Below are 24,216 nucleotides of genomic sequence, written 5' to 3' on the forward strand. Positions count from 1 at the left end.
TGAGGTGAGGTGAGACCATGGGCGGCGGCGTTCGTCGGACGCTCGCGTCGGCGTCAGACGCTCGCGTCGCGCTCGTGATTGATTCCTACAGTCGTTATAACTCAGTTACAACTCCCAACGAAGCTTCGGGTCTATGATGCGCGCGTTCTCCTCGATCGCGCGCTCGCGCATTCGAGACATGAGCTCCCTCCGTCGCTTCTTCGTCTCCTCCTCGAGCTCTTTCTCTTTCGCTAAGCGCGGCATCAGCGGCGGCGCGTCGTCGTCGTCGTCGTCGTCGTCGTCGGCGGCGGCGGACGCTTCTTCCTCCCCGCCGCCGCCGCCCTCCGCCGCCCTCGCCGCCGCGCGTTCCCTCTCCTCCTCCGCCCTCGGCAAATAAAACTCCTTCGCGACGCGCGCCGGGGTCGGCAACCCGTCGGGCGCCACCAGCGGTATCTCCACGCCGCCGAAATGCCCCCCCGTCCCCTCGGCGAGCGCGTCTTCCATCATGTCCTCCGCCGCCGGCGCCTCCATCAACGCCGGCGGCACAAGGGGCGGTCGCCACGCGTCCCGTCGCGGCCGCCACACGTCCGACAGCGTCGGTACCGCCCGCAGCGCGGCGAGCGCGTTCACCGCGGGGGTCTCGCGCGTGAGCGAGTCGGCGTGCGCGTACGTCGCCGGTCGAACCGCGGAGTCGAGTGGGTCCTCGCCCGCGCACGCGACGCGCGCCGCGAGCACGTCGGAGTCCTCGGGGTAGACCCGCGCGTCCGCGATCGGCTCGATCGGCGGCGCGAGCGGCGCGATGGAGTCTGCATCGGCGTCGTCGGCGTATTCGGCGGCGGCGGAAGAGCCGGGAAGCGCGGGCGGCGCGCCGTCGCCGTCGGGGTCGAGCGCCAGCCTCGGCTGCGGCGCGGACTCCTCCTCCTCCGCGCCCCGGACGACGGCGACGCCGTCGACGGGCGCGACGTCCTGGTGGTCGAACAGCGCGGGAAACTTCCCCGCGGCGTCGTCAAACGTGTTGTACTGCTTCTTCACCTTCCACTCCAGCGGGGCACGCAACGGCATGAGCTCGACGTCTTCCCACGGTTTGATCCCGGTGCCGTCCGCGATGTCCACGGGCGCGCGCGTTCGAAAGTTCGACGCGCGATACGTCGGGAACGACGCGTCGTAAACCTTCAGTCTCGACATCTTCGCGACCGCGACGACGTCCGGGTCCGGCTTCGGGCCGCCGCCGGCGCCGGCGAGAAACTCGTGCGCGACGAACGCGGCCGCGCGCGCTTTATCCCCGAACGCGGCGATGAGCTTTCGAATCCCCGCGAGGCGCTTCGCCGCGCGGTTTTGAAACACGACGCGGCGGACGGCTTGGATAAACCTTCGCGCGATCCCCGCGCGCATCCTCCACGAATCGTTCGTCGTCTCGTCGTACTTTGGCGTCCTCGTCGCAGCGGACGTTGGCGTCGACGTCGACGGTTCGCCTTCAGGATCCGTCGGTTCGGATTCCGCGTCCGCGTCCGCGTCCGCGTCCGCGCGCTCCTCCTCGACGACGTACGACGCGCCGCGCCCGAGCGCCGCCGCTTTCGGCCACGGCGTCCGACCGTCCGACATCTCCGCGAGCGCTTCGTTCGCGAGCATCGTCCGCCGCGCGTTCTCCGCGTCGTCGCACCTCCGAATCGCGTCGCGCCTCTCCATCTCGTCGAGGACGTCGTCGCCCACCGCGACGCACGTCTTGACCTCCTTCACTCGTTCAAACTCGCGCACGCGCGCGAATTCCCGCTCGAAGAGAATCTCCTTTACCCTATCGTCCACCGTCGGGTCGTCCAACGCCGCGAGCGCGCCGTGCGCGCCGCCGCCGGGGAGCGCGTCCATCGCCTCCGCGACTCTTCCTAGCGTCGCGTCGGAGGCTTCGCGTTCGATCTCTTCGATCTCGCGCTCCGCGAGTTCGTCGCGATGGCGCTTGTCCGCGACGGCGGCGCGTAGATCCTTCGCGCGCAGCCGTCCTCTGCGCTGGGATAACACGTGCTGCACCGCGCCGTGGCCGTTCAGACGTCTCGGGAGGACCAGACCGTCGAACTCGAGCTCGCCGTGTTCCTCCTCGTACTCGTCGCCCACGAAATCGCGCCCCGTCCGCTTCTTATCCTCCGCTCGAAGCGTCCTCGCGAGTCGCCGCGCGCGCGGTCCGACCGCGCCGTCCGCGCCGCCGCCGCCGCCGCCGCGCCCCGGCGGCGGCGCGCTCGGCTTCGGCTCGGTCCACTCCCGGTCCAGCCGTTCGTTCTCCGCGTTCTCCCGCGCCGCGACCGCGCGATGCGGCAGCGGCATCAGCTTCGTCGGCGACGTCCGCATCAACCCTCCGTCGGCGTCGCGTTGCCCCGCCATCAGTCGCCGCATCTGAGCCTCTCGACGCGCCTCCGCCTCTCGCGCGCGAGTCACCTTCACGTACTCCGTGTACGCGTCGCCGCCGCCCGCGCCGCCGCCGGTGCGAGGCGCCATCGCGAACTCGATCTCGGTCATGTTCCGCCCGCCGCCGCCCATGATGCGATCGACACCGGTGTCGGCGTTGTACGACGCGGTGAGCGCGGCGACGGTGGCGCTTCGGCTCTTCGACGCCGTCGCCGCGCCGCCCGCGCCTCGAGGCCCGAACGGGGACCCGCCCGGGGGGAACGACAGGTCGCCGTCCGCGATCGCGCCGCCGTCGAACGTCCGCGTCGTGCGGCCGTACAGGTGTGAGTGGCGGGATTTCATCGACGTCGTCGTCTCGCCGCCGACCAGCGCGCGGGTGGTGCGGGTGGGTCGTCCGGTGGCGTCGTAGAGCGACGCGTCGTCGCCTAAGGTGCGTTCCATACGAAGCGACGTCGGGGTGGAGTTGAAAGGCGTCAGGGGTGGAGTTGAAAGGCGGCGAGGTGTGTCGGGATTGAAAGCGAGGGACCCTGGGCGGAGAGAGATGCCGCGCAAAGTCCTTAAGGATCGGCGTTCACCACGCCGACGCGGTCGTATGGAAACCAGTGTATGGGACGCGCCGAAGCCGAACGTCTCCGCCAGCCCTTCGTCTCTCGTCACCGACGGGAACCCGGTCCCGCGGACGACGCACACGAACGGCTCGAAGTTAAACTGCGACAGGTCCACCCTCAGGTTCATCACGCTCGTCGTCCGCGTCGTCGGGCGGAACGTCACGCGGACGACGACCTCGCCGTTGGCCGGGACGACGCCTCTCCGCGGCTCGACGTCAAACGTCGGCGACGCGCTCTCGGGCGCGAGCTCGTACTCGAACGCGAGCGGCGCCTTAGGGTCGAGGGTCCATACGAGCGAACGTCGGGGTGGAGTTGAAAGGCGTCAGGGGTGGAGTTGAAAGGCGCCGTGGTGTGTCGGGATTGAAAGCGAGGGACCCTGGGCGGAGAGATGCGCCGGGAGAGAAAGTCCTTGAGGAACGGCGTTCACCGCGCCGACGCGGCCGTATGGGGACCAGTGTGATACTAGAACGCGCCTTACACCGCAGCTTCACTTCTCGCACGTGCGCCGTGTTCACGCCGCACAACCCAAAGTCGATCACTTTCGGAAACACGACGTCGTTCATCACCGGGTAGGCGTGGATCGGCATGAGGATGTTTTCATCCTCGTTGCGCACGCGGACGCAGTCGTAAAAATACTTAGGGTCGTTCCATACAAAGCGATGTCGGGGTGGAGTTCAAAGGCGTCAGGTGGAGTTCAAAGGCAACGCGGGCGGGGATTGAACGCAAGGTGTGGGCGGAGAGAGACGCCGGCAAAAGACCTCAAGGATCGGCGTTCACCTCGCCGACGCGGTCGTATGGGGACCAGTGTGAGATAGAACGCACCCTAGGCTCGGTCGCGCAAAACTGCACCTCGATCGTCTCGCTCATCCCCGGCGCGAGCAGCCCGCGCTTCTTGAACTTCGTCTTGAAGTACGCCGTGCTCGTGTCGATCACGTCGATGCGCTTGCTCGCGGCGCTCACGTTCGTGACCGTGAAGCGCTGCGCGTGCACCTTCCCGAGCTCGTACCCTCCGAAGTGCATCACCGGGGGGTGCACCGCGAACGTCGCGTTGCCGCCGACCGCGGCGTAGACGCGGTCGAGCATCGGGTTCGGGACGTCGAGCGCGTCTAGCGCGTCCTCGCGACCGCGGTTGACCCACGGCGGGAGCGTGCCGGGGTCGCCGGGAGCGGGAGCGCTCGCGACGGACGTCATCGCCCCCGCGCGCGCGCTTCTTCGGTCGATTCGAGGGACTCGAAGAAGCGAGCGGGCGCGACGGCGGTCAGCTCCTAAAAGGGAACCGTCGATCGAGACGCCGCGCGCCTCCCTCCGCGCGGCCGCCGCGCCGCGGTCGCTCGCCGCGCGCGCCGGCCGCGCGCTCCCTCGCCTCCGCGCGCCCTCCGATCCCCAGGGTGGGCACCGAGAGGACCGGTCCGGGGAGGCGGCGGAAGCGCCGACGGCTCTGGCAGTCGGGGGAGGGATCTCGCGGGACGGACCGACGCGACAACGGCTCTCGCGAATCCACTTTCTGTTGAGTTCCTTCCCGTCGCGTCTCGCCCGGTCCCCCTTCCCGTCACTCTCCGCGGCGCCCGCCTCGCGACCCACGAACGCGGCGCGATGGGGGTCGAATATCGTCTCGCGGACAAGGCCTACGTCAAGATGCTCCTCCACGCGGTGCGCGCGCGCCGGGCGATCCGCGCACCCCGCCGCCGCATCATCCGACATCCATCGCGCGTCGGTCTTCGCGTCCGCCGACGATCGATCATCATCCCGTCGATCGATCTGACTCCCTCGCGACGTCCCTTCCCTCCGTCCGCCTGACCACCCCCCCTCCCCCCGCTCCCTCCACAGCTGAAACACCCGACGCGCGCGGTGTGCGGCGTCCTCCTCGGGTCCCCCGCGGAAGACGGCGCCGCGGTGGTCGTCACCGACGTTGTCCCGATGCTGCACGCCGCGACTTCGGGCTGCGCGACGCCCTCGGTCGAGATCGCGCTCGAGCACGCCGCGACGCACGCGTCGAGTTCGGGCGCGGGAACACTCGTGGGGTACTACCACGGCAACGAGCTCGCGGGAGACGAGACGCTCGGTCACGGCGCGCGGAAGATCGCGGACGCGGTCGCCGCGGTCGCGAGGGAGCGCGGCGTCGACGCGCGCGCGCTGCTGATTTCCGCGGAAAAGCTCGCGGCGGCGACGGCGAATAACGCGGACGCGTCGATAGGTCCCGTCGCGGTCGCGGCGTTCAAAAGGGGCGGCGGCGGAGGGTGGGAACGCGTCGGCGACCAGGAGGGCGCGCTGAGGGTGAGCGCGGTCGCGCGCGCCGGGGTCGCGCGGTGTCACGCCGCGGGCGTCGCCGCGGCGATCGTCGACTTCGACGATCACTTCGACGACGTCGCGGCGGATTGGAGAAACGTCGCGGCGGACGACGCGGTGGAGAGGGCGTTGACGGAGCTGTCGTGATGACGCGTTGGCGGCGGAGTTGAGGGGGGGGGCGTCGCGACGTCCGTAGAGACGTTGGTATCAATGTTAGCGCGCGGTACGCGTCGACGAGTCGCCGCGCTTCCTTCGCGCCGCGTGCATCGCTTTTCGGTTGGTTTTCCAGCGGCGCGCGCGGCGCGCCGCCGCCGAACGAAACTTCTTGCGGATACGATACCCCCCCCCCTCGAACGTCGCTCGACGTCATCGACGCCCGCGCGGGACGCCTTCGCGGGTTTCTTCACGACGATGAGCGTCCGCGCGATGACGACGACGACGACCCCGCGCGCGTCGCCGACGCGCGCGTCCTCGTCGCTCGCCCGCGGCGGCGCGTCGACGCCGACGCCGACGCCGACGCGCGTCCGCCTCGCCCCGCGATCCTCTCGCGCGATCGCGTTTCGACGACGACGGTCGCTCGCGACGACGACGCGCGCGGCGGCCAGCGAAGAAGACGACATCGAAGCCATCGAAGCTCGACTGAAGCGCAATAAAGGGAAGAACAAGAAGGGAGGCGACTCCGGGTACTTCGACTCGTACCCGGAGGCGAAGACGAACTATCCCAAAGGGGAGTGGGAGGTGGACCCGGGGGCGTGGGACGCGAGAGGATTCGGGGACAAGGCGTGGAGCGCGTGGAGCGGCGAGCCCGGGGTGTTGTGGTGGATGAACAAAGGGTCGTTCTGGGGGGCGGGGATCCTCGCGTTCTGTTGGGTCTTGTTCCGGCTCGTCGGGCCCGCGCTCGGGTTGTATCAGCTCAACTGATCGACCGCCGCGGCGGCGTCGCGGCGTCGACGACGAGCGACCGACGACAGGACTCCAGGTGTTGCTGTCGTATCAGACGTCGCAAAAAATTGCCTTCTCATCACTCGACGTCGTCCAACTCGTCGTCTTCTTCTTCTGAACATCCGCGTCTGTCTACACCGCCTCCGCTTCGCGTCGCTTGATGCGCTCGTCCAACGTCCGCGCCCACCGGCACGCGGCGACGCCGCCGTCGCACCGAAACTCCACGCGCGTCGTCGCGCCGCCGCCGCCGCCCGCCGCCGCCGCGTCGGAAACACAGCCGTGCGTCAAGACGAAAGAAGACGCCCCCGAGGCTTCGTCGAACGCCGCCGCCGCGCTTCGCATGTCCGCGTGTTCGACCCTCCACGCGTACCCGCCGTCGGACATGTTCACCCACGCCATCCCGGCGTCGTCGTGCCACGCCACCGCGCGCGTCCACGGCGCGAACGGGGGAGACTTAGGGTCGTTCCATACGAGCGAATGTCGGGGTGGAGTTGAAAGGCGTCAGTTGAAGTTGAAAGGCGCCGAGGGCGGGGATTGAAAGCGAGGGCTGGGCGGAGAGAGACGACGGGAAAAGTCCTTAAGGATCGGCGTTCACCACGCGAACGTGGTCGTATGGGAGCCAGTGTATAGAACGCACCTTAGACGACTCCCCGAAGCGGTACTCCACCGTCGAGAGAAGATTCGCGCCGCCGCCGGCGCCGCCGAGCTGCGGCGGCGGCTCCCCGTCTGCTCTTCGCTCGCGGGTTCCGTGCGATCCTTCCTTCTCCGCGTCCGCGTCCGCGACCCGCCGCCGCTCGAGCTCGTTCCTCGCGTCCGTGAGCTCTTCCCACAGCGCGCCCATGCGCCGCACCTGCGCGCGCGCGAGCGCGAGCTCTTTTTCGATCGTCTCCTTCTCGCGGCGGCGCTGTCAAAGTCAAGTCGTCGACGTGGAGGCGATCGATTGGTCAGCGCGTGATCCGATGCGATGACATGTAAGAAGGATTTGGTGACATGTATGCGACAGATTTGATGACGTGGAAGAAGAAATCATTTTGTGGTCGAGCACGCACCGTCTTCGCGACCTCTCTAGCGTCCTCCGTGAGCCTCGCTTGCTCCCGCAGCAACCGCGCGTACCGGGAGATGAGCGCGCGCATCGTCCCGGGCGACGCGCGTTTCATCGCGCGAGGGGTATCGCACAAGAGCTCGCTCGTCTCGCGCGCGACCTGCTCCGCGTCGGCGTCGGAGGACGCTCTCGCTTTCGCTTTCGCGGCGGCGTCGGCGGGTCCGGGCCCGGGCCCGGGGCCTCCGTCTGGATTTTTCGAAAACGCCTCGATCCTCGCGCGCGCGGCTTCGAAGCTGCTCGCCGGCGGCGTCGCGTCGACGCTCCCGGGCGTCTTCGCGCTCGAGCTCGGGACCTTCACCGGCGGGGACTTGTACACGGAATCGATCCCGTGCTCGCGCGCGTCGCCGTCGTCGTCGTCGTCGTCGTCGTCGTCGTCGTCTCGGTTTTGGTTTCGCTCGTCTTCTCTTCTCTCGACGTCGTCGTGACTGGTTTCCATACGACCGCGTTCGCGTGGTGAACGCCGTTCCTTAAGAACGTCGTCGTCGTCGTCGTCGTCGTCGTCGTCCGCGGCGACGGGCGTGGCGTCGTGGAACTCGTCGTCGTCGTCGTCGTCGCTCTCCTCCTCGTCCACCCCCGTCGCGTCTTCCCACCCGCCCGCGCCCCGCGCCCCAACGCGCTCGTCGAACGCGCGCTCGTAACACGCGCGACATACCCTTCCCTCGACGGCGCCGACGTCCCCCCGGGGCGTCGGCCGCGACGTCCGCGGGTCGAACAGCAGCCTCGCGTCGACGCATCGCGCGCAGAACACGCCGCCGCATCCGCGGCAGTGATGCCGCCGGCGCGTCAGCGTGAACGGCGTCGCGCACGCGAGCGACGCGCACGCGCGGACGGACGCGTCCGGGACCCAGTGCGACGTGTCGAGGCGAGGGCGACTGAGGGTCGAGGGTCCGTACGAGCGATGATGTCGGGGTGCGGTTGAAAGGCGTCAGAAGCGGAGTTGAAAGGCGTCGAGGTGTGTCGGGATTGAAAGCGAGGGACCCTGGGCGGAGAGAGACGCCGGGAAAAGTCCTTAAGGATCGGCGTCCACCTCGCCGACGCGGTCGTATGGGGACCAGTATGAAGGAGAACGCGCCTGATCTGACGACGACGACCGCGGCCCATCACGGCGGTCGACGCGACGGACGCGGCGACGGCCGCACGGAGCTCGCGGCCGCGGCGCTCGACGGCGGTCTTGAACGCGTCGAGGCCCGCGCGCGGCGGCGGCGAGGACGGCTCGCGCGGCGGCGTCGTCGGCGCCGCGGGGGAGGAAGATGCGGATCTCGTCGTCTGGTCGACGGTTTTCTTGTTCACGACGTCGTCGTCGCCCTTTGGCGCGGCGTCCCGCGGCGCGGCGGTCGCGTCCGTCGTCGCGTCCGTCATCGCGCCCCCGCCGCGCGATGTCGCGAGGCGCGCGCGGCGAGCGAAGGAGACGCGCGGAGGCGAGTGCGAGCGCCCCCTCGTCGCGACCGAGGAGACGAACAGAACTGAAAGATTTAAAAAATTTCTTCTCTCCCCGAGTCAACAATCGAATCCAATAAATATTCGCCCGCGCTTCTCCTTCCTCGCTCGAACCGCCGATCCTCGTCAATCAGATCAGCACGCGTCGTCCGGCAGCTCCACCTCGTTCGCCATGATCTGCTCCAAGCTCTGCTTCTTTCGGATGACGTGGAACGTCCCCTCCGCGGTGCGCATCACCTCCGGCGCCTCGGGGAACGAGTTGTAATTCTTCCCGCTCATGCCCGCGCAATACGCGCCGGCGCCTTCCACCACCAACAGATCGCCGCGCTCCACCTCCCCCATCGCTCGCTCCGCGATCTCCTCCGCGTCGTCCGGCCCCGGGGTCATCAGGTCGCCGCTCTCGCAGCAGTGCCCCACGACGACGTATTTCTCGGTGCCCTCCGGCTCTTTCCCCGTCGCGGCCGACACCGTCACGAGCGGGTGCTGCGCGGCGTACAGCGACGGCCGCAACACTTCCGTCATCCCCGCGTCGAGCTTCAAAAAGACGTGCCCGCCGTCGCTCGCGGCGCCCGTCGTGACCTTATCCTGCACCGTGCACACGATCGCGCAGCTGTTCGCGAGCAGGAACGTCCCGGGCTCGATCTCGAGTCTCAACTCTCTCCCGGTCTCCTTCGCGAACGCCTCGAAGAGCGCTTTGACGGGCGCGCCGACGACGGCGAGGTCTGTGCTCTTCTCGTACGCCATCCGCCCAACCTTGTACCCGCCGCCGAGGTTCAGCGTCTCGACGGTGGGAAACTCGCGGCACAGGTCTAAGCTCATCCCGGACGTCTTCTGCCACACCGCGGGGTCGCTGCCGCTGCCGATGTGCGTGTGGATGCGAACCACCTTGAGCCCGTGCTTCTCGCAGATGGCTCTGAGGGTCGTTCCATACAAAGCGATGTCGGGGTGGAGTTGAAAGGCGTCAGATGGGGTTGAAAGCGAGGGACCCTGTGCGGAGAGAGACGCCGGGAAAAGTCCTTAAGGATCGGCGTTCACCACGCGAACGCGGTCGTATGGGAACCAGTGTGAGATAGAACGCACCTCGCCTCCGGGAGGAGCTCGTGCCAGATCCCGAACGAGCTCGACGGCCCGCCGACGTTCGTCTTCCCCGTGCCGCCGCTGCCGAGGCCCGGGTTGAACCGCAGGCCGATCTCGGCGCCGGGGAACGCGGCGCCGAACGCCTCCAGCTGCGACAAGCTGCACGCGTTCACCTTGAGTCCCTTAGGGTCGTTCCATACAAGCGAACGTCGGGGTGGAGTTCAAAGGCGTCAGTTGGCGTTGAAAGGCGTCGAGGGCGGGTATTGAAACCGAGAGGTGGGCGTCGAGAGACGCCGGGAAAAGTCCTTAAGGATCGGCGTTCACCACGCGAACGCGGTCGTACGGGGACCAGTGTATAGAACGCACCTTCTTCACGAGCTCCTCGAAAAACTCCGGGAACTCCTGCGTGCTGAGCGAGCAGTCCGCGTGGTCGAACCCCGCGCGCACCGCGCGCCGGACCTCGTGCCCGCTGCTCGCGTCGATCTTCAGCCCCGCGTTTCGAAAGATCTTCAGGATCGCCGCGTTCGGCGACGCTTTCATCGCGTAGCGCACGGTGAGTCCGAACGCGTTGGGGAAATCGAGCGCCTTTGCCGCCTGCGCCTTGAGCGTCGCCGCGTCGTACACGTACGTCGGCGTGCCGTGCGCGGTCCTCACGTCGACGCACTCTCGCGCGGTCAAGAACCGGAGCGTCTCGCGCTCGGGCCCGCCTGACGCCGCCGCCATGGCGACGGTCGTCGTCATCGCGGACGCGGCCTTTCGCGCTCTGCGACGCGTCGCCGTCGCCGCGAGGAGCGATCTGCTGCGATCGGCGCGGCGGAAGAGCGCGGCGGTCGGCGCGGACGTCGGCGCGGAGTGAAGCTGAAGCGCGCGCGTCGTGGACATGTCGGTCGATGCGACGGCGGAGGGGCGCGAAGGGGACGGCGGAGCGTCCGACGCGCGGGGTGGCGTGCGTCGCGCGTGTGGAGGGGCGGCCGCGAGGCGTTGGGGTTTTAATGTTCGCGACGCGACGAGTTCGCGCGCGAGTCGCGTCTCCGCCCACGTCATCATCATCGTCGCGCGCCGGCCGCGCTCCCGACGGCACTTCCACCGTCGCGGGGTCGATTCGCGATTCGATTCGCGCGGCGTCCGATGACACCGACGCGCTGCGCCGCCGCGCGCGCGTCGTCCGCGACCGCGGCGGCCGCGCGCGCGTCGTCGTCGCCGCCGTCGTCGTCGTCGTCGTCGTCGTCGCGCGCCATCATCGCCGACGCCACTTGGCGTCGACATGGACGACGTCCTCGAAACGTCGTCGTCGCGGGCGTCGACGGCGTCGCGCGACGACGGCGGCGACCGCGCGCGTCGTCGACGCGAGCGCTCGCGACGCTCGACGCGCCGCCGTCGGCGTCGCCGTCGCCGTCGCTCGCCGCCGCGGAGGAGGGCGGCGTCGGCGTCGTCGTCGTCGTCGCGCGGCCGAGCGCCTCGGACGTCCTCGCCGCGCCGTCCGCGTCCGTCGTCGTTAGAGATCTCGACCTCGATCTCGCCGCGCCGTCGTCGCTCCCCGCGGCGCGCCTCTTCGCGGAGTCGTCGGAGTCGTTCCCGATTGCCTCCTCCTCCTCCTCCTCGTCGTTCGTCGCGTCCGTCGACGCCGCCGCGCCCTACGCCCCGCCGCCGACGACGACGTTCGAACCGCGCGCGGATCCCGCGCCCGCGTTCGCGTCCGTCGTCGTCCTGACGTCCTTCTTCGTCGTCAACCGCCGCGTCGCCGCGGCGGTGGACCGACGACGAGACCGCGAGGACGCGGAGGAGGCGCTGCGACAGACGCGGCTGCGGAGTTTGGACGGCAGCGCGGACTTGGACGACGTCCAGGAGATGACGGACGCGCTCGCGGAGGCGATCGAGGTACGTCCCATCGATCTCACACTGGTTCCCATACGACCGCGTTCGCGTTGTGCGCGCCGATCCTTAAGGACTTCGCCCGGCGCGTCTCTCCGCCCAGGGTCCCTCGCTTTCAATCCCGACGCACACACCTCGACGCCTTTCAACTCCGCTTCTGACGTCTTTGAACTTCACCCCGACATTCGTCGCTTCGCATAGGCGGAGGCTGCGGCCAGGGAGGTGCTCGCGTTTTTCGGCGCGGACGTCCGGTGCGTCCCGTCCTCTTCATCGTTCATTCGCCGTTTGACCGCGCGACGCGTGACCGCCGCACGATTCGCCACGTCATCGAGTACTGACCAATCGTTTCACTCCGCGTGTTCTTTCTTCCTTTCCTTTCCTTCTTCCTTCGCCGACAGCGTGCGGATGCCGCAGCCGCTCGGGAAGTCGATCGCGAAGGTGGAGCGCGAGGAGCGCGACGCGGACGAGGCGATACGGCGACGCCGGGAGAAGAACCAATCGCGAGGCGACACGTCGGACGATCTGATACGCTCACAATCGAGGAGGACCTCGACGAGCGGCCGGGGATACGACACGTCATCAGCGGAAGCGGAGGACGGACCGCCGGGTTGGATGACAGCGGCGACGGCGGCGGCGCTCGCGGCGCTGACGTGGAGCTTCGTCGGTCTCACGTTCAGCGAGGACCCGGCGATGGGTCCGCCGCTGACGCCGGAGCAGATCGCGGAGATGACGTGGGAGTGAAGTGAGCGGCGGTGGAGAGCGCGCGCGGGTTCGCGTAGGGCGGGCGGGTTCGCGTCGACGGCGCGCCGGTAGCCGGGCCGCCCCGTAGACAAATAATCAATTCGCACCAGAAGAGAAAAATAAACCAGCCGTGGACAGGACGCGAAGAGGCCTCCGACCGTCATCAGAACGTCATGCGCGCCGCCGCGGCCGCGTCGATCGCGCCGGCGAGCGCGTCGCCGCGCGCGCGACGGACGCGCGCGCGCGCGCGGACGCGCGCGGACGCGTCGTCGTCGGCGTCGGCGTCGTCGTCGCGCGGCGACCATCGAGAGACGCGCCTCGGCGCCGAAGTCGCCGAAAATGACGACGTTGTTGGATTCGACGCGCGATCGATCGTCGTCGTCGCGGACGACGCGCCGCCGTCTCTGAGGGTCCCTCTGACGCGCCGCGCCGCGCTCGCGGCGGCGTCGCTCGCGCCGCTCGCCGCCGCCTCGCCCCCAACGTCCCTCGCGACGACGGAGATGGTCTACGACGGCGCGCCCGTGACCGCGTTCGCGTTCAACGTGACCCTGGACGTCGTCTCAATTCGAGGGACCGCGCCGGGGGAGTGGTGCGATCAGTTCAACCGAACGATGTCCGGGAAGGGCAAAGCGTCGCTGTCGACGGGGACGACGCCGCAGGACGTGTACGACGGCCTCGTCGCGGTGACGCCGCCGCGACCGATGGTCGCGGCGCCGGGCGGCGGACCCGGCGGCCTCGCGCCGACGCCGCCGCCGCCGAAGAAGAAGGGGAAGGGAGGCTCGTCAGCTAAGGCGCGTTCTGTTCTATCTCACACTAGTCCCCATACGACCGCGTCGGCGTGGTGAACGCCGATCCTTAAGGACTTTGCCCGTCGCATCTCTCCGCCCATGGTCCCTCGCTTTCAATCTCCGACAATATGACGCCTTTCAACTTCAACTGACGCCTTTCAACTCCACCCCGATATCATCGCTCGTACGGAACGGCCCTAAGATCGCCAAGGCGGACGTCGTCTCGTTGGGGGACGAGTTCCTCGCGCCCGCGATTCAGAACGGGCTCATCTTGCCGCTGCCAGACGACGTCGCGAACGCGGAGTGGTACGCGCGGCTGCCCGCGGTGTGGCGCGCGTTGGCGTGTCGCGACGCCTCCGGGTATCCCGCGCCGCCGCCGCCGCCGGGGAGTTATAAGAGGGGGGCGAACGCTAATAGTAACGGCTCTTCCGCGGCCGTTTCAGCGTCAGCCTCGACCGCGGAGGCCAATAACGGAAGATACGGGAAGCTATACGGCGTGCCGTATCGATGGGGATGCTACCTCATCGCGTACCGCAAGGACAAGATCCCGCGCGGTCTGCGTCCGCCGACGGATTGGCCGGATTTGTTCCGGCCGCAGTATAAAAAAAAAGTCGGGATAGCGTCCGGCTCGAGGTTTATGCTCACGGTCGCGCTGCGCGCGGGCGGGCGCTCCGCGAACGCGACGGACGTGGACGACGCGACGCGGAACCGTCTGTACGACTTGCGCACGACGCAGCTCGCGACGCAGGTGGACCTGGACGCGCTCCAAGGGTTGAGCAACGGCGACGTTTGGATAATCGCCGGAAACTCCGACGACGTCTTGAAAACCGCGGCGAAGAGCTCCAACATCGGCGTCGTCGTGCCGTCGTCCGGGACGACGCTCTACGCGGACGCGTGGTGCGTCCCCGCCGCGGCGCTGGACAAACCCGGTGGGGTGTCGCCGCTCGTCGATCAGTGGTTCGATTTCACGACGCAGCCGGCGCGGACGAACCTGCGCGTCGGCCTCAGAGGCGGCGTCTCCACGTACGTGTTCGACGGCGATAGGATCGACTACGGGAAGGCGCGCATGGACGGGCCCACGGGGGGGTTCGTGGCGATGTCTGACCGGGAAACGCCTCCGCCGCGTGCGTTTGTAGAGAAGAAAAACGGTGGCGTGGACGACGACGCGGACGGCGTCGTCGGCGCGTTGCTCGGAAGGTTGAGCGGCGTCGTCGAGGAAAAGATGGAACGCCGGAGGACGGCGCGGGAGAACAAAGCGTCCGGGAACGAGCTCATGAAGGGCGGGATGCCGATGGACGAGGTGTGGGCGCGGAGCGAGTTCCTCGTGCCGCTGTCGCAGCGCGTGAAGGACCAGTACAACGACATCATACGCGACTGGATGAGGAATAGCCGCGTGCAAGACTCGTGAGAATAGACTACGTGTAGCGGCGGCGACGAGAGCTCGACCGTGAGGGTACTCACGAAACGGAAGCGCTCGCTACGCGCGCGCGGCGCCGGCGACTAATAACCTGAACACGTCGTCCCCGACCGGGGACACCACCCCGGTCCCGCCGACGAGGATTTCCGTCGTCTTCGACCCCCCGCTCCCGCGCGCTGCGCACGCGCGCGCGGCGTCGCTGACCTCCCGCATCTCCGCCGGCGTGATCCTTTGGGTCGAGGGTCCATACGAGCGAACGTCGGGGTGGAGTTCAAAGGCGTCAGGTGAAGTTGAAAGGCGTCGAGGGCGGGGATCGAAAGCGAGGGGTGAGCGGAGAGACACGACGGCAAAAGTCCTTAAGGATCGGCGTTCACCACGCCAATGCGGTCGTATGGGGACCAGTGTGAGATAGAACCCACCCCCCGATCACGAAGAAGATCACCAACGCGTGATCCGACGGCTTCGGCTTGGAAACCCCGCCCAACCCGAACCGCCCGAGCCCCGTCTTCAGAAGCCCGCCGAGGCTCGAGACCGCATGGTGGACGTCCCCGGAGATGGATCCCCCCCCGCCCGCTCCTCCGCTCTGGTCGCCGTCGGCGCCGCGCGCGACGCGCGACGCGAGATCGCGGAGGAGCGGCACGTGCGCGTCGGAGCTCGCCGCGGGGGGGAGGAGGCTTCCCGCGGAGCGCATCCTAAAGCGCGTCGACGCGAGGCGCGCGACCGCGGAGGCGAAGGCGTCCACGCGATCGCGGACGTCGCGGCGCAGCGCGGCGGCGGCGTCGACGGCGGAAGCGCTCGTCGTCGTCGGCGTCGGCGGCGTGTTTTTTTTCGGGTCTGGGTCGCCGCCGCCGCCGCCGTCGCCCCACGCGTCGTCGTCGCCCCAGTCGTCGTCGTCGCCCCATCCGTCGTCGTCGTCGTCCGCCGCCGCGTCCCACCCGGCGGCGGCGTCGCCGCGCTCGCCGCCGCCATCGCCGCTCGGGAGGTCCGCGCGCGATTCCGATTCCGATTCCGATTCCGATTCGCGCGCGCGCGCGAGCCGGAGGACGACGTCCTCTCCCAGCCACGCCGCGTCCGCGGCGTCTGCCGTCCGCGCGCGCGACGCGAAGGTCGCGAGCGCGTCTCGAACGGCGCGCTCGTCCTCGCGCGCGAACGGGGACGCGCTCGCGCCCGCGCCGCTCGCCGTCGCGCGCGTCGCGTCCGAGTCCGAGTCGTCGCCGCCTTCGCGGTCGCGGTCGTGGTCGTAGTCGCGGTCGGTCGATCCCCGTTGAAATCCCCCGGGCCCCGACGCCGCGCGGAGCCGCGCGAGAAGACGACGCTCCGTCGCCGCCGCCTCCGCGGCGACGACGTACCCCGCCAACGCCGCCCTCGCGCCGTCGGACGCGCTCAGCAGCGCGGCGTCGTTCGATTCGTTGACGGCGTTCGATAAAAAACGCGTCAACCGCTTCGCCACCGCCGCCGATGCGGCGCCGGAGCCCGCACCCGACGCCGCGGCCGCCGCGCCCTCTCTCGCGGCGTCGCGGCAGAACCCTCGGACGCGTTCGGACCGGTCCGCGCGTACCGCGGACGCGCGCGCCGCCGCGGACGCGACGCGCGCGATGTCGATCGCGCCGCGGTGCCGCGTCGCGACGCGCGCGCCCCGCGACGACAACGCGTCGACGAGCGCGTCGACGTCGTCGGCGGCGGCGGCGGTTCGATCCCCGCCGCCGGCGCCGGGACCGGGACCGGGATACTTCTGCGTCGCCGGCGGGAGCGCGTCCTCGACGTTGCGCTCCTCGGCGAGGCACTCTCGCAGCCACGCCGCCGCGGACGCCGCCGCGGACGAGACGCTCGACCCCAGCGCGTCGTTCGTCCACTCCAAAACGCGCGCGTCGTGCGGGTGCGACGTCGTCGCCGCGAGGACGTCGTCGTCGCGTCCATCGCGCGCGACGCGGACGTCCGCGGGCGGCAGCGTCTCGTCGGCGTCGTCGTCGTCGTCGTCCGCGCCCGCCGCCGCCGTCTTCGCCGCGCTAAAAAACCCGTCGTCGCTCGACGCGCCCCCCGTCGCGAGCGACAACAAGTCGCACGTCCGGTCTACGACGACGATCGCGGCGGTCCTCCCGCCGGTGTCGATCGGCCCGAACGCGAGCGGCGCGGCCGCCGCCGCCGTCGCTCTGGCCACCGCTCGCGACGTCCGCCCGACGCCGAAACACTCGATCTTCCGTCGAAGCCGCCCGCCGATCGCGGCGAGGTGGTTCGCGAGGACGACGATCCCCGGCGGCGCGGGCGCGTCCACGCCGTCCTCCTCCGTGCCGTCGTCCGCCGGCGGCAGCGTCCGCGCGACGGTGGACCGATACCCCGGGCGCACGTCGATCGACGCGACCGCGGCGGACGCGACCGCGCCGCCGACGGGGGACGAAAACGCGCGCGCGCCGATTGGGACGAAGCACAGCGGGAGGTACCTCGCGTCCAACGGGATGTTGACGCGCGGTTTCGTGACGTTCGGGACGTTCGGGACGTTCGGGACGTTCGGGACGTTCGGGACGTTCGCGGGGACGTTCGCAAGAGCGGCGACGGTCGCCTTCTTCGCGTCGGAGGCGTCGGCGTCGCCCCAGTCGTCGTCGCCCCAATCGTCGTCGCCCCAATCGTTGTCGGCGTCAGGGCCGTTCTATACAAGCGAACGTCGGGGTGGAGTTGAAAGGCGTCGGTTGAAGTTGAAAGGCGTCGAGGGCGGGGATTGAAAGCGGGGGGTGGGCGGAGAGACACGCCGGGCAAAGTCCTTAAGGATCGGCGTTCACCACGCCAACGCGGTCGTATGGGGACCAGTGTAGAGAACGCACCTCATCGGAATTCTTCGGCGTCGGCGTCGCCGGCGCGGGCGCGCCTCCCGCCGCGCCGCCGCCTCCGCCCCCCCGCCCCCACGGCGCGTTCACCGCGTCTCGCAGGTCCCTCACGACGCGCTCGTACGCTTCGTCCGCGCGCGCCGCCGCGTCTCGATCTCGCCGCGCCATCGCCAGCGCGCGCGCGACGGCGCAGTGACACTCCTCGCTCACCGCGCAGTACACCGTCGCTCGCGTCGCCTCCGGGTGACGCGCTCGGAGGACGCGCGCGATGTCCCTCTTCGCGCGCTGGAGGAGCGTCGTCGTGACGATCACGACGGGCGCGCGCGGGTCGATCGGGAGCCCCGCGATGTCGGTCGGCGCGGGGTGGGCGAACGCGTCGTGCGCGTCGATGAACGCGTCGTCGTCGTCGTCGAACGCATCGTCGTCGTCGCGCGTCGCGCGCGGCAGCCGCAGAACGTTCACCGCGCCGAGGCTCAGGAGGTGCCCGAGGCCGCAGCCGTGGCGCGCGGCCTCGCCCGCGCCGCGGTCGAGGTACAGCACCGCGCCGGGGAGGTCCGGCGCGAGGTCGGTGAACGCGTCGCGCGCGTCGCGCACGAGATCGACGGCGTCCAGATGATGACGAGGCGGCGGCGGCGGCGGCGGCGCGCGCATGACGGACGGACGAACGAACGGACGGGACGGACGTCGAGTTCGCCGCAGGCGCTCGCGCGATGCCCCGCCGCCGACGGCGTCGAGTCCGCGCGCCGCGCGCGCGCGTCTTCTGGCGCGTCCTCGCCTCGCATCCACGAACGCGAACAACGACAACAGGACGCAGACGAGAACGAACAACTTCCTGTTCATCACGCCTCGGTCGTTCGAGACACTAAACCCTATTTTTAGGGTTACGTGGTTTAGGGTACAACGTCTCATCATCCACTTGGGTGCCTTCCTGCCGTTCGATCCGACGCGTGGCGCCTCGAATCGGACGACGACGCGCCTCTTCGTCACTCCACGCCGCGCCCCGCCCCGCGCCGGCCACGCGCGACCGACGCGCCCCCCCCACACACACACCACCCCGCCACCACCCCACCGCGCCTCCTCCGACATGGGCAACGGCCAGTCCGTGAACGCGGCGAAGCGCCAGTCCCTGCGCAAGCTGACGGACATCATCTCACCCGTCCCCGCGGACATCGACGTCGCGCAGCGGCGCGTTCCACACACTGGTTCCCATACGACCGCGTTCGCGTGGTGAACGCTGATCCTTAAGGCATTTGCGCGTCGCATCTCTCCGCCCACCCCCCGCTTTCAATCCCCGCCCTCGACGCCTTTCGACTCCGCTTCTGACGCCTTTGAACTCCTCCCCGATATCATCGCTTTGTACGGAACGACCCTCAGCGCGGTCGCGGTTCCGATCAAGACGATCGCCGCCGCGTGCGGGCTCGCCGAGGACGACTACGAGCCGTACGGACGCTACAAAGCCAAAGTCAGCGAGCGCGTCGCGAGTCGCAAGACGGATACCACGTCCGGGGGGCGCGGCGGATACTACGTCGTCGTCGCGGGCATCAATCCGACGCCGCTCGGCGAGGGCAAGTCCACGACGACGATCGGCCTCGCGCAGGCGATGGGCGCGCACCTGGAGAGACCCACCGTGGCGTGCATCCGGCAGCCGTCCATGGGGCCGACGTTCGGGATCAAGGGCGGCGCCGCGGGCGGAGGGTACTCGCAGGTGATCCCCATGGAGGAGATGAACCTGCACCTCACGGGGGACATTCACGCCATCGGCGCGGCGAATAATCTCCTCGCGGCGGCGGTGGACACGGCGCGTTCTCCTATTCACACTGGTCCCCATACGACCGCGTCGGCGTGGTGGACGCCGATACTTAAGGACTCTCTCTCCCGGCGTTTCTCTCCGCCCAGGGTCCCTCGCTTTCAACGCCCGCCCTCGACGCCTTTCAACTCCGCTTCTGACGCCTTTGAACTCCACCCCGATATCATCGCTCGTACGGAACGACCCCACAGCGCGTGTTCCACGAGCTCACGCAGAAGGACGAGGCGCTGTTCGACCGCCTGTGCCCCAAGGGGAAGGACGGGAAGCGCGGCGCGTTCGCGAAGAGCATGCGCGGGCGGTTGGAGAGGCTCGGGTTAGGGCACAAGAGGGACGACGCCGACGCGCTCACGACGGAGGAACGCGCGAAATTCGCGCGGCTCGACATCGACCGCGAACGCATCTCGTGGCGCCGCGTCGTGGACATGAACGACCGGTTCTTGAGGAAGATCACGATCGGGCAGTCGGACACGGAGAAGGGGTTCACGCGAGAGACCGGGTTCGACATCACCGTCGCGAGCGAGATCATGGCGGTGTTGGCGATGACGACGAGCATGGAGGACATGGAACGCAGGCTCGGCGCGATGGTCGTCGCGCCGGACGTATGCGGGAACCCGGTCACCGCGGACGATCTCGGTGCGCGCTCGAGATTCACACCTTTCTACATTCTTCTCTCTCTCACGACGAACGAACGATACGATGCGATGCCGACCGCTCGATACGCCACGTCATCACGTCCTGACCAATCGCGTCGTCCCGCGTCGTCCCCCCTCGCCAGGTGTCACCGGCGCGTTGCTCGCGCTGATGAAGGACGCGATCAAACCGACGCTGATGCAAACGCTCGAGGGCACCCCCGTGCTCGTGCACGCGGGTCCGTTCGCGAACATCGCGAGCGGCAACTCGTCCGTGATCGCGGATCAGATTGGGCTGTCCATGGTGGGCGAGGGCGGGTTCGTGCTCACCGAAGCCGGCTTCGGCGCCGACATCGGTCTCGAGAAGTTTATGCACCTCAAGTGCCGCTCCAGCGGCTTGAAACCGCACGCCGCGGTCATCGTCGCGACCGTCCGCGCGCTGAAACTTCACGGCGGCGGACCCGCGGTGACCCCGGGGAAGCCGCTCGCGGAGGCGTACACGCGCGAGGACGTCGAGCTGGTGAAGAAGGGCGTCGCCAACTTGACGCGGCACGTGGAGAACACGAAAAAGTTTGGCGTCCCCGTGGTTGTGGCGCTGAACGTGTTTCCGTCCGACACCGCGGAGGAGCACGAGGCGATTCGCGCCGCCGCGATCGCCGCGGGCGCGGACGACTGCGTGCTGTGCACGCACCACGCGGAGGGCGGGAAGGGCGCGACGAAACTCGGGGAGGCGGTCGCGGCGGCGTGCGAGAAGAACAAAGACGCCGAGGAGTTCAAACTCTTGTACCCGGACTCCATGGGCATCAAAGAGAAGATCTCGAAGATCGCATGCGAGCTGTACCGCGCGAAGGACGTCTCGTTCAGCGAGCAAGCGGAGGAAAAGATCGCGATGTTCACCGCGCAAGGGTTCGCGAGCTTGCCGATATGCATGGCGAAGACGCAGTACTCGTTCTCGCACGACGCGAACCTCAAGGGCGCGCCGAGCGGGTTCACGCTGCCCATCGGCGACTTGCGATGCAGCGCGGGCGCCGGGTTCATCGTCCCTCTCGTCGGCGCGTTTCCGACCATCCCGGGGTTGCCGACTCGGCCGGCGTACTACGAGATCAGCGTCGACACGAAGACGGATCGGGTGGTCGGGTTATCGTGATGGATTGATTGGATTTGATTGGACGGATGGGTTGGTGTTGATGACGTGTCGGTGTTTGATTGGAGGACGCGACGCGACGCGACGCGACGCGGCGCGGCGGTGGGTACGGAACCGCCGCGCTTCTTAATACGACGGCGCGCCTACACGTACCATTATTTCTCCTCCCGGGGTCGCGAGCGAGGCTGGGACGAACGCGTCGTTCACGCGATGCGATCGATCGTCGCGACTACTACCGACCGTGCCGTCGAACACTCGCGTCATCACTACCTAGGACTACTTCACGCCGTCGCCGTCCGCGGTCGCCGCGGTCGCCGTCGCGGTCGCCGTCGCGGTCGCCGTCGCCTTCTTCGCTTCCTCTCTCTCGCGTTTCATCTCGCGGAGCAGCGCGCGCCCTGTGGAGTTGAAAGGCGTCAGTTGAAGTTGAAAGGCGCCGAGGGTGGGTATTGAAAGCGAGGGATGGGCGGAGAGATGCGCCGGGCAAAGTCCTTAAGGATCGGCGTTCACCACGCGAACGCCGTCGTATGGGAACCATTGTATAGAACGCACCTCTCTCGCGCTGCGCCGCAGCCTTGTGCCGCTTCGAGTCGCGATGCGACGCGTAGTTCGCCGCGCTGCCGCACTGGACGCCGCACGTGACGCACTCGTACCTCTCCGCGGCGGCGTCGCTCTTCGCGCCGCGCGGTTCCGGTTCCGGTTCCGGTTCCGGGTCCGGCGATTCGTCGTCGATCCGTCGCGGTGCCTTCTCCGCGTCTTCTTCGCGTCCTTCGCCTCGGCCGTCGCCGCCGTCGCCGTCGCGCTTCCTCTTCTCCCCCGCGCGCGCCGCCTCCGCCGCCTTCGCGTACGCCTGCATCTCCGCGCCGCCCTCCGTCTTCGCCCTCTCCCGCGCCTCGAGCCGCTCGCGCAAGCGCTCGCGCGCGGCGACGTCGCGCGCGCCGTTGCCCTTTCCGGGCCGCCGCCCTTTGCCCCCGCCCGTGCCCCAGCCCTCTCTGCTCCCTCCGCCGTACTTGAACCCGTTGCTCTTCACCGCGATCCCTTTGCTCAGGTCGCGCGAGGACTTGGACATGTGCCCATCTTTCGGCCCGGGCGCGGGCATCGCCGTCCTCGCGACGCGGCGGCGGCGCGCGCGACGGAGTGAATGAATTTCCGTCGCGCGTCGAGGCTTCCGAGACGACTTCTAATCCAGAGAGTGATCGATGACTGGAAGGGACGACCGGCGCGTCGCCCGCGCACAGCGACCGGCGCGAGGGCGAGACTCGCGAACGACGTCGCATGCGCGCCGCCGCGACGACCCGCGCGCCGTTCCGTCTCGCGCTTCAACTCGCGGCGGGACGGTCGCGCGCCGCCTCCGCCTCCGCCTCCGCCTCCGCGCGTTATCCGTCGCTCGCCACCGTCGAGGGAAGAAGGCACCGCGGCGGCGTTCGCGATCCCCGCGCGGCGGTCGCGGTCGACGTCGACGCCGCGTCCGCGTCCGCGTCCACGGTGGCGGCCGCGGAGATGCCGGAGAACGACCCCGCCGCCGTTTCCGCCGCCGCGGGCCGCCCCTCGTCGTCCGCGCGCGGCGGCAAGGAGCGCCACGCCGTGCACACGCTCGCGGGGTTCCGCGTCGAGGGCGTCTCCGTCGGCGGGCAGGAGACGTGCGTGATTCTCCCGCAGCTGAAGATCGCGTTCGATTCCGGCCGATGCCCGCAGCGCGCGGTGTACGCGGACACGCTGTGCTTATCGCACACGCACATGGACCACGTCGGGGGCGCGGGGTTTTACATCGCGAGCCGCGCGCTCGTGTCGTTGCCGCCTCCGTCGGTGTTGATTCCCGCCGAGGCGCGTTCTGTTCTCGCGCCGGTCCCCGTACGACCGCGTCGGCGCGGTGAACGCCGATCCTCAAGGACTTTCTCTCCCGGCGCATCTCTCCGCCCAGGGTCCCTCGGTTTCAATCCCGACGCACACACCTCGACGCCTTTAAACTCCGCTTCTGACGCCTTTGAACTCCACCCCTGACGCCTTTCAACTCCGCCCCTCATCAGCGCGCCGCGGCGTTCGACGCGTTCATTCGATCGCTGCGCGAGCTCGACGCGAGCGAGTTACCGCACCACTTGGTGCCGATATCTCCAGGGGAGACGCACGTGGTGTCGAAACTGCACGTCGTGCGGCCGTTTCAGACGATCCACCCGGTCGCGAGCCAGGGATACGTCGTGTACGGCACGAAGGAGAAGCTCAAAGCCGAACACGCGGGGAAGACGGTGCGTACGACGTTCGTTCTCGGCCACTCGATCCGCCACGTCATACGATCCTGCCCAATCGCATCACGAGAATACCGCGCGCTGACCAATCACATCCCTCCGCGTCGCCACTTGTCGTCGTCAGGGCGCGCAAATCAAAGCGCTGAGAGACGCGGGCGCCAAGGTCACGGACACGATCGAAGTCCCGGAGGTGGCGTTCACGGGGGACACGTCCGCAGAATGGATACGGCGCGCGACGGCGACGGCGACGGAGGGGGGCGAAGGCGAAGGCGACGTCGACGTCGTCGCGAGGGACGCGCTGCGGGCGAAGCTGTTGATCTGCGAGTGCACGTTCGTGGACGACGCCGTATCGCCAGAGGGGGCGCGGGATTTTGGGCACACGCACATCGACGAGCTCGCGGCGGCGGCGAGGGACGGAAAGTTCCAAAACGAAGCCGTGCTCCTGATACACTTCAGCGCGAGGTACCGAGGAAGAGAGATCGAGGACGCGATCGCGGAGAAGTTTCCCGAGGAGTTCGCGAAGAGAGTCACCCCGCTGTTAGTCGGGTTCGCGCCGTGACGACGCGAAGATGAGTGAGTACAGTACAGTAGTAGATCCTTTCGTTGTATCTTATAGTCGGGGACGATTATTTTTATCGCGCGCGCCGTCGTCTGTCGTTCTCCCGCGTGGTGTCGTCGCCTCACATCACTTCTTCTTCCCCGCGCCCTTCTTCACCCCGCCCTTCGCCCCGAGCTTCCCCGCCGCGCCCTTCTTAAAGTGCGCGCCCGGCCCCGGCCCCTTCGCCCTCGCTTCGTGCTCGTTCGGCGTAAACTCCGGGAGTCCCTCCGCGTCCGCCACGTCGATCAGAAAACACGTGTGTCCGACGCCGCAACTGAGGGTAATTGTCCATACGAAGCGACGTCGGGGTGGAGTTCAAAGGCGTCAGTGGTGGAG

The 24,216-nt window shown here is 68.8% G+C and overlaps 11 protein-coding genes across 11 annotated transcripts; 6 read left to right on the forward strand and 5 right to left on the reverse strand.

Annotated features, from left to right (window-relative positions):
• Positions 1 to 105: 105 nt before the first annotated feature.
• Positions 106 to 4,290, reverse strand: MICPUCDRAFT_54245 (uncharacterized protein; the record flags this gene model as incomplete). The annotated part of the gene is made up of 3 exons (XM_003064465.1): positions 3,804 to 4,290; positions 3,434 to 3,616; positions 106 to 3,252 (listed from the first exon to the last, which is right to left on the reverse strand). The coding sequence occupies exons 1-3, from the start codon at positions 4,170 to 4,172 to the stop codon at positions 106 to 108; spliced, it is 3,699 nt and encodes a 1,232-aa protein (XP_003064511.1). The 5' UTR covers positions 4,173 to 4,290.
• Positions 4,291 to 4,574: 284 nt separating this feature from the next.
• On the forward strand, positions 4,575 to 5,414 carry MICPUCDRAFT_54246 (uncharacterized protein; the record flags this gene model as incomplete). Its single annotated transcript, XM_003064288.1, has 2 exons — positions 4,575 to 4,631; positions 4,809 to 5,414. The coding sequence occupies 2 exons, from the start codon at positions 4,575 to 4,577 to the stop codon at positions 5,412 to 5,414; spliced, it is 663 nt and encodes a 220-aa protein (XP_003064334.1).
• A 279-nt stretch (positions 5,415 to 5,693) lies between these two features.
• MICPUCDRAFT_54247 (uncharacterized protein) lies at positions 5,694 to 6,188 on the forward strand (the record flags this gene model as incomplete). The annotated part of the gene is made up of 1 exon (XM_003064289.1): positions 5,694 to 6,188. The coding sequence occupies one exon, from the start codon at positions 5,694 to 5,696 to the stop codon at positions 6,186 to 6,188; it is 495 nt and encodes a 164-aa protein (XP_003064335.1).
• A 153-nt stretch (positions 6,189 to 6,341) lies between these two features.
• On the reverse strand, positions 6,342 to 6,608 carry MICPUCDRAFT_54248 (uncharacterized protein; the record flags this gene model as incomplete). The annotated part of the gene is made up of 1 exon (XM_003064466.1): positions 6,342 to 6,608. The coding sequence occupies one exon, from the start codon at positions 6,606 to 6,608 to the stop codon at positions 6,342 to 6,344; it is 267 nt and encodes an 88-aa protein (XP_003064512.1).
• Positions 6,609 to 7,153: 545 nt separating this feature from the next.
• MICPUCDRAFT_66489 (uncharacterized protein) lies at positions 7,154 to 8,670 on the reverse strand (the record flags this gene model as incomplete). The annotated part of the gene is made up of 2 exons (XM_003064467.1): positions 7,154 to 8,183; positions 8,384 to 8,670. The coding sequence occupies 2 exons, from the start codon at positions 8,668 to 8,670 to the stop codon at positions 7,154 to 7,156; spliced, it is 1,317 nt and encodes a 438-aa protein (XP_003064513.1).
• Positions 8,671 to 8,883: 213 nt separating this feature from the next.
• Positions 8,884 to 10,548, reverse strand: MICPUCDRAFT_37004 (uncharacterized protein; the record flags this gene model as incomplete). Its single annotated transcript, XM_003064468.1, has 3 exons — positions 8,884 to 9,661; positions 9,829 to 10,007; positions 10,192 to 10,548. The coding sequence occupies 3 exons, from the start codon at positions 10,546 to 10,548 to the stop codon at positions 8,884 to 8,886; spliced, it is 1,314 nt and encodes a 437-aa protein (XP_003064514.1).
• A 1,554-nt stretch (positions 10,549 to 12,102) lies between these two features.
• MICPUCDRAFT_54251 (uncharacterized protein) lies at positions 12,103 to 12,438 on the forward strand (the record flags this gene model as incomplete). Its single annotated transcript, XM_003064290.1, has 1 exon — positions 12,103 to 12,438. The coding sequence occupies one exon, from the start codon at positions 12,103 to 12,105 to the stop codon at positions 12,436 to 12,438; it is 336 nt and encodes a 111-aa protein (XP_003064336.1).
• A 173-nt stretch (positions 12,439 to 12,611) lies between these two features.
• On the forward strand, positions 12,612 to 14,634 carry MICPUCDRAFT_54252 (ATP-binding cassette superfamily; the record flags this gene model as incomplete). The annotated part of the gene is made up of 2 exons (XM_003064291.1): positions 12,612 to 13,219; positions 13,299 to 14,634. The coding sequence occupies 2 exons, from the start codon at positions 12,612 to 12,614 to the stop codon at positions 14,632 to 14,634; spliced, it is 1,944 nt and encodes a 647-aa protein (XP_003064337.1).
• A 379-nt stretch (positions 14,635 to 15,013) lies between these two features.
• Positions 15,014 to 18,302, reverse strand: MICPUCDRAFT_43421 (uncharacterized protein; the record flags this gene model as incomplete). The annotated part of the gene is made up of 2 exons (XM_003064469.1): positions 15,014 to 17,287; positions 17,460 to 18,302. 2 exons carry the CDS (start codon positions 18,300 to 18,302, stop codon positions 15,014 to 15,016), a joined length of 3,117 nt encoding a protein of 1,038 aa, XP_003064515.1.
• A 244-nt stretch (positions 18,303 to 18,546) lies between these two features.
• Positions 18,547 to 22,169, forward strand: MICPUCDRAFT_37006 (uncharacterized protein; the record flags this gene model as incomplete). Its single annotated transcript, XM_003064292.1, has 4 exons — positions 18,547 to 18,651; positions 18,859 to 19,251; positions 19,461 to 19,902; positions 20,045 to 22,169. 4 exons carry the CDS (start codon positions 18,547 to 18,549, stop codon positions 21,043 to 21,045), a joined length of 1,941 nt encoding a protein of 646 aa, XP_003064338.1. The 3' UTR covers positions 21,046 to 22,169.
• A 463-nt stretch (positions 22,170 to 22,632) lies between these two features.
• On the forward strand, positions 22,633 to 23,832 carry MICPUCDRAFT_5692 (uncharacterized protein; the record flags this gene model as incomplete). The annotated part of the gene is made up of 3 exons (XM_003064293.1): positions 22,633 to 22,872; positions 23,067 to 23,282; positions 23,407 to 23,832. Coding segments are annotated over 3 exons (882 nt in total), but the record flags the coding sequence as incomplete, so codon positions are not given.
• Between the last annotated feature and the right edge of the window lie 384 nt (positions 23,833 to 24,216).

This window comes from Micromonas pusilla (assembly GCF_000151265.4).
Source record: "Micromonas pusilla CCMP1545 genomic scaffold MICPUCscaffold_17, whole genome shotgun sequence".
Lineage (NCBI taxonomy): Eukaryota > Viridiplantae > Chlorophyta > Mamiellophyceae > Mamiellales > Mamiellaceae > Micromonas > Micromonas pusilla.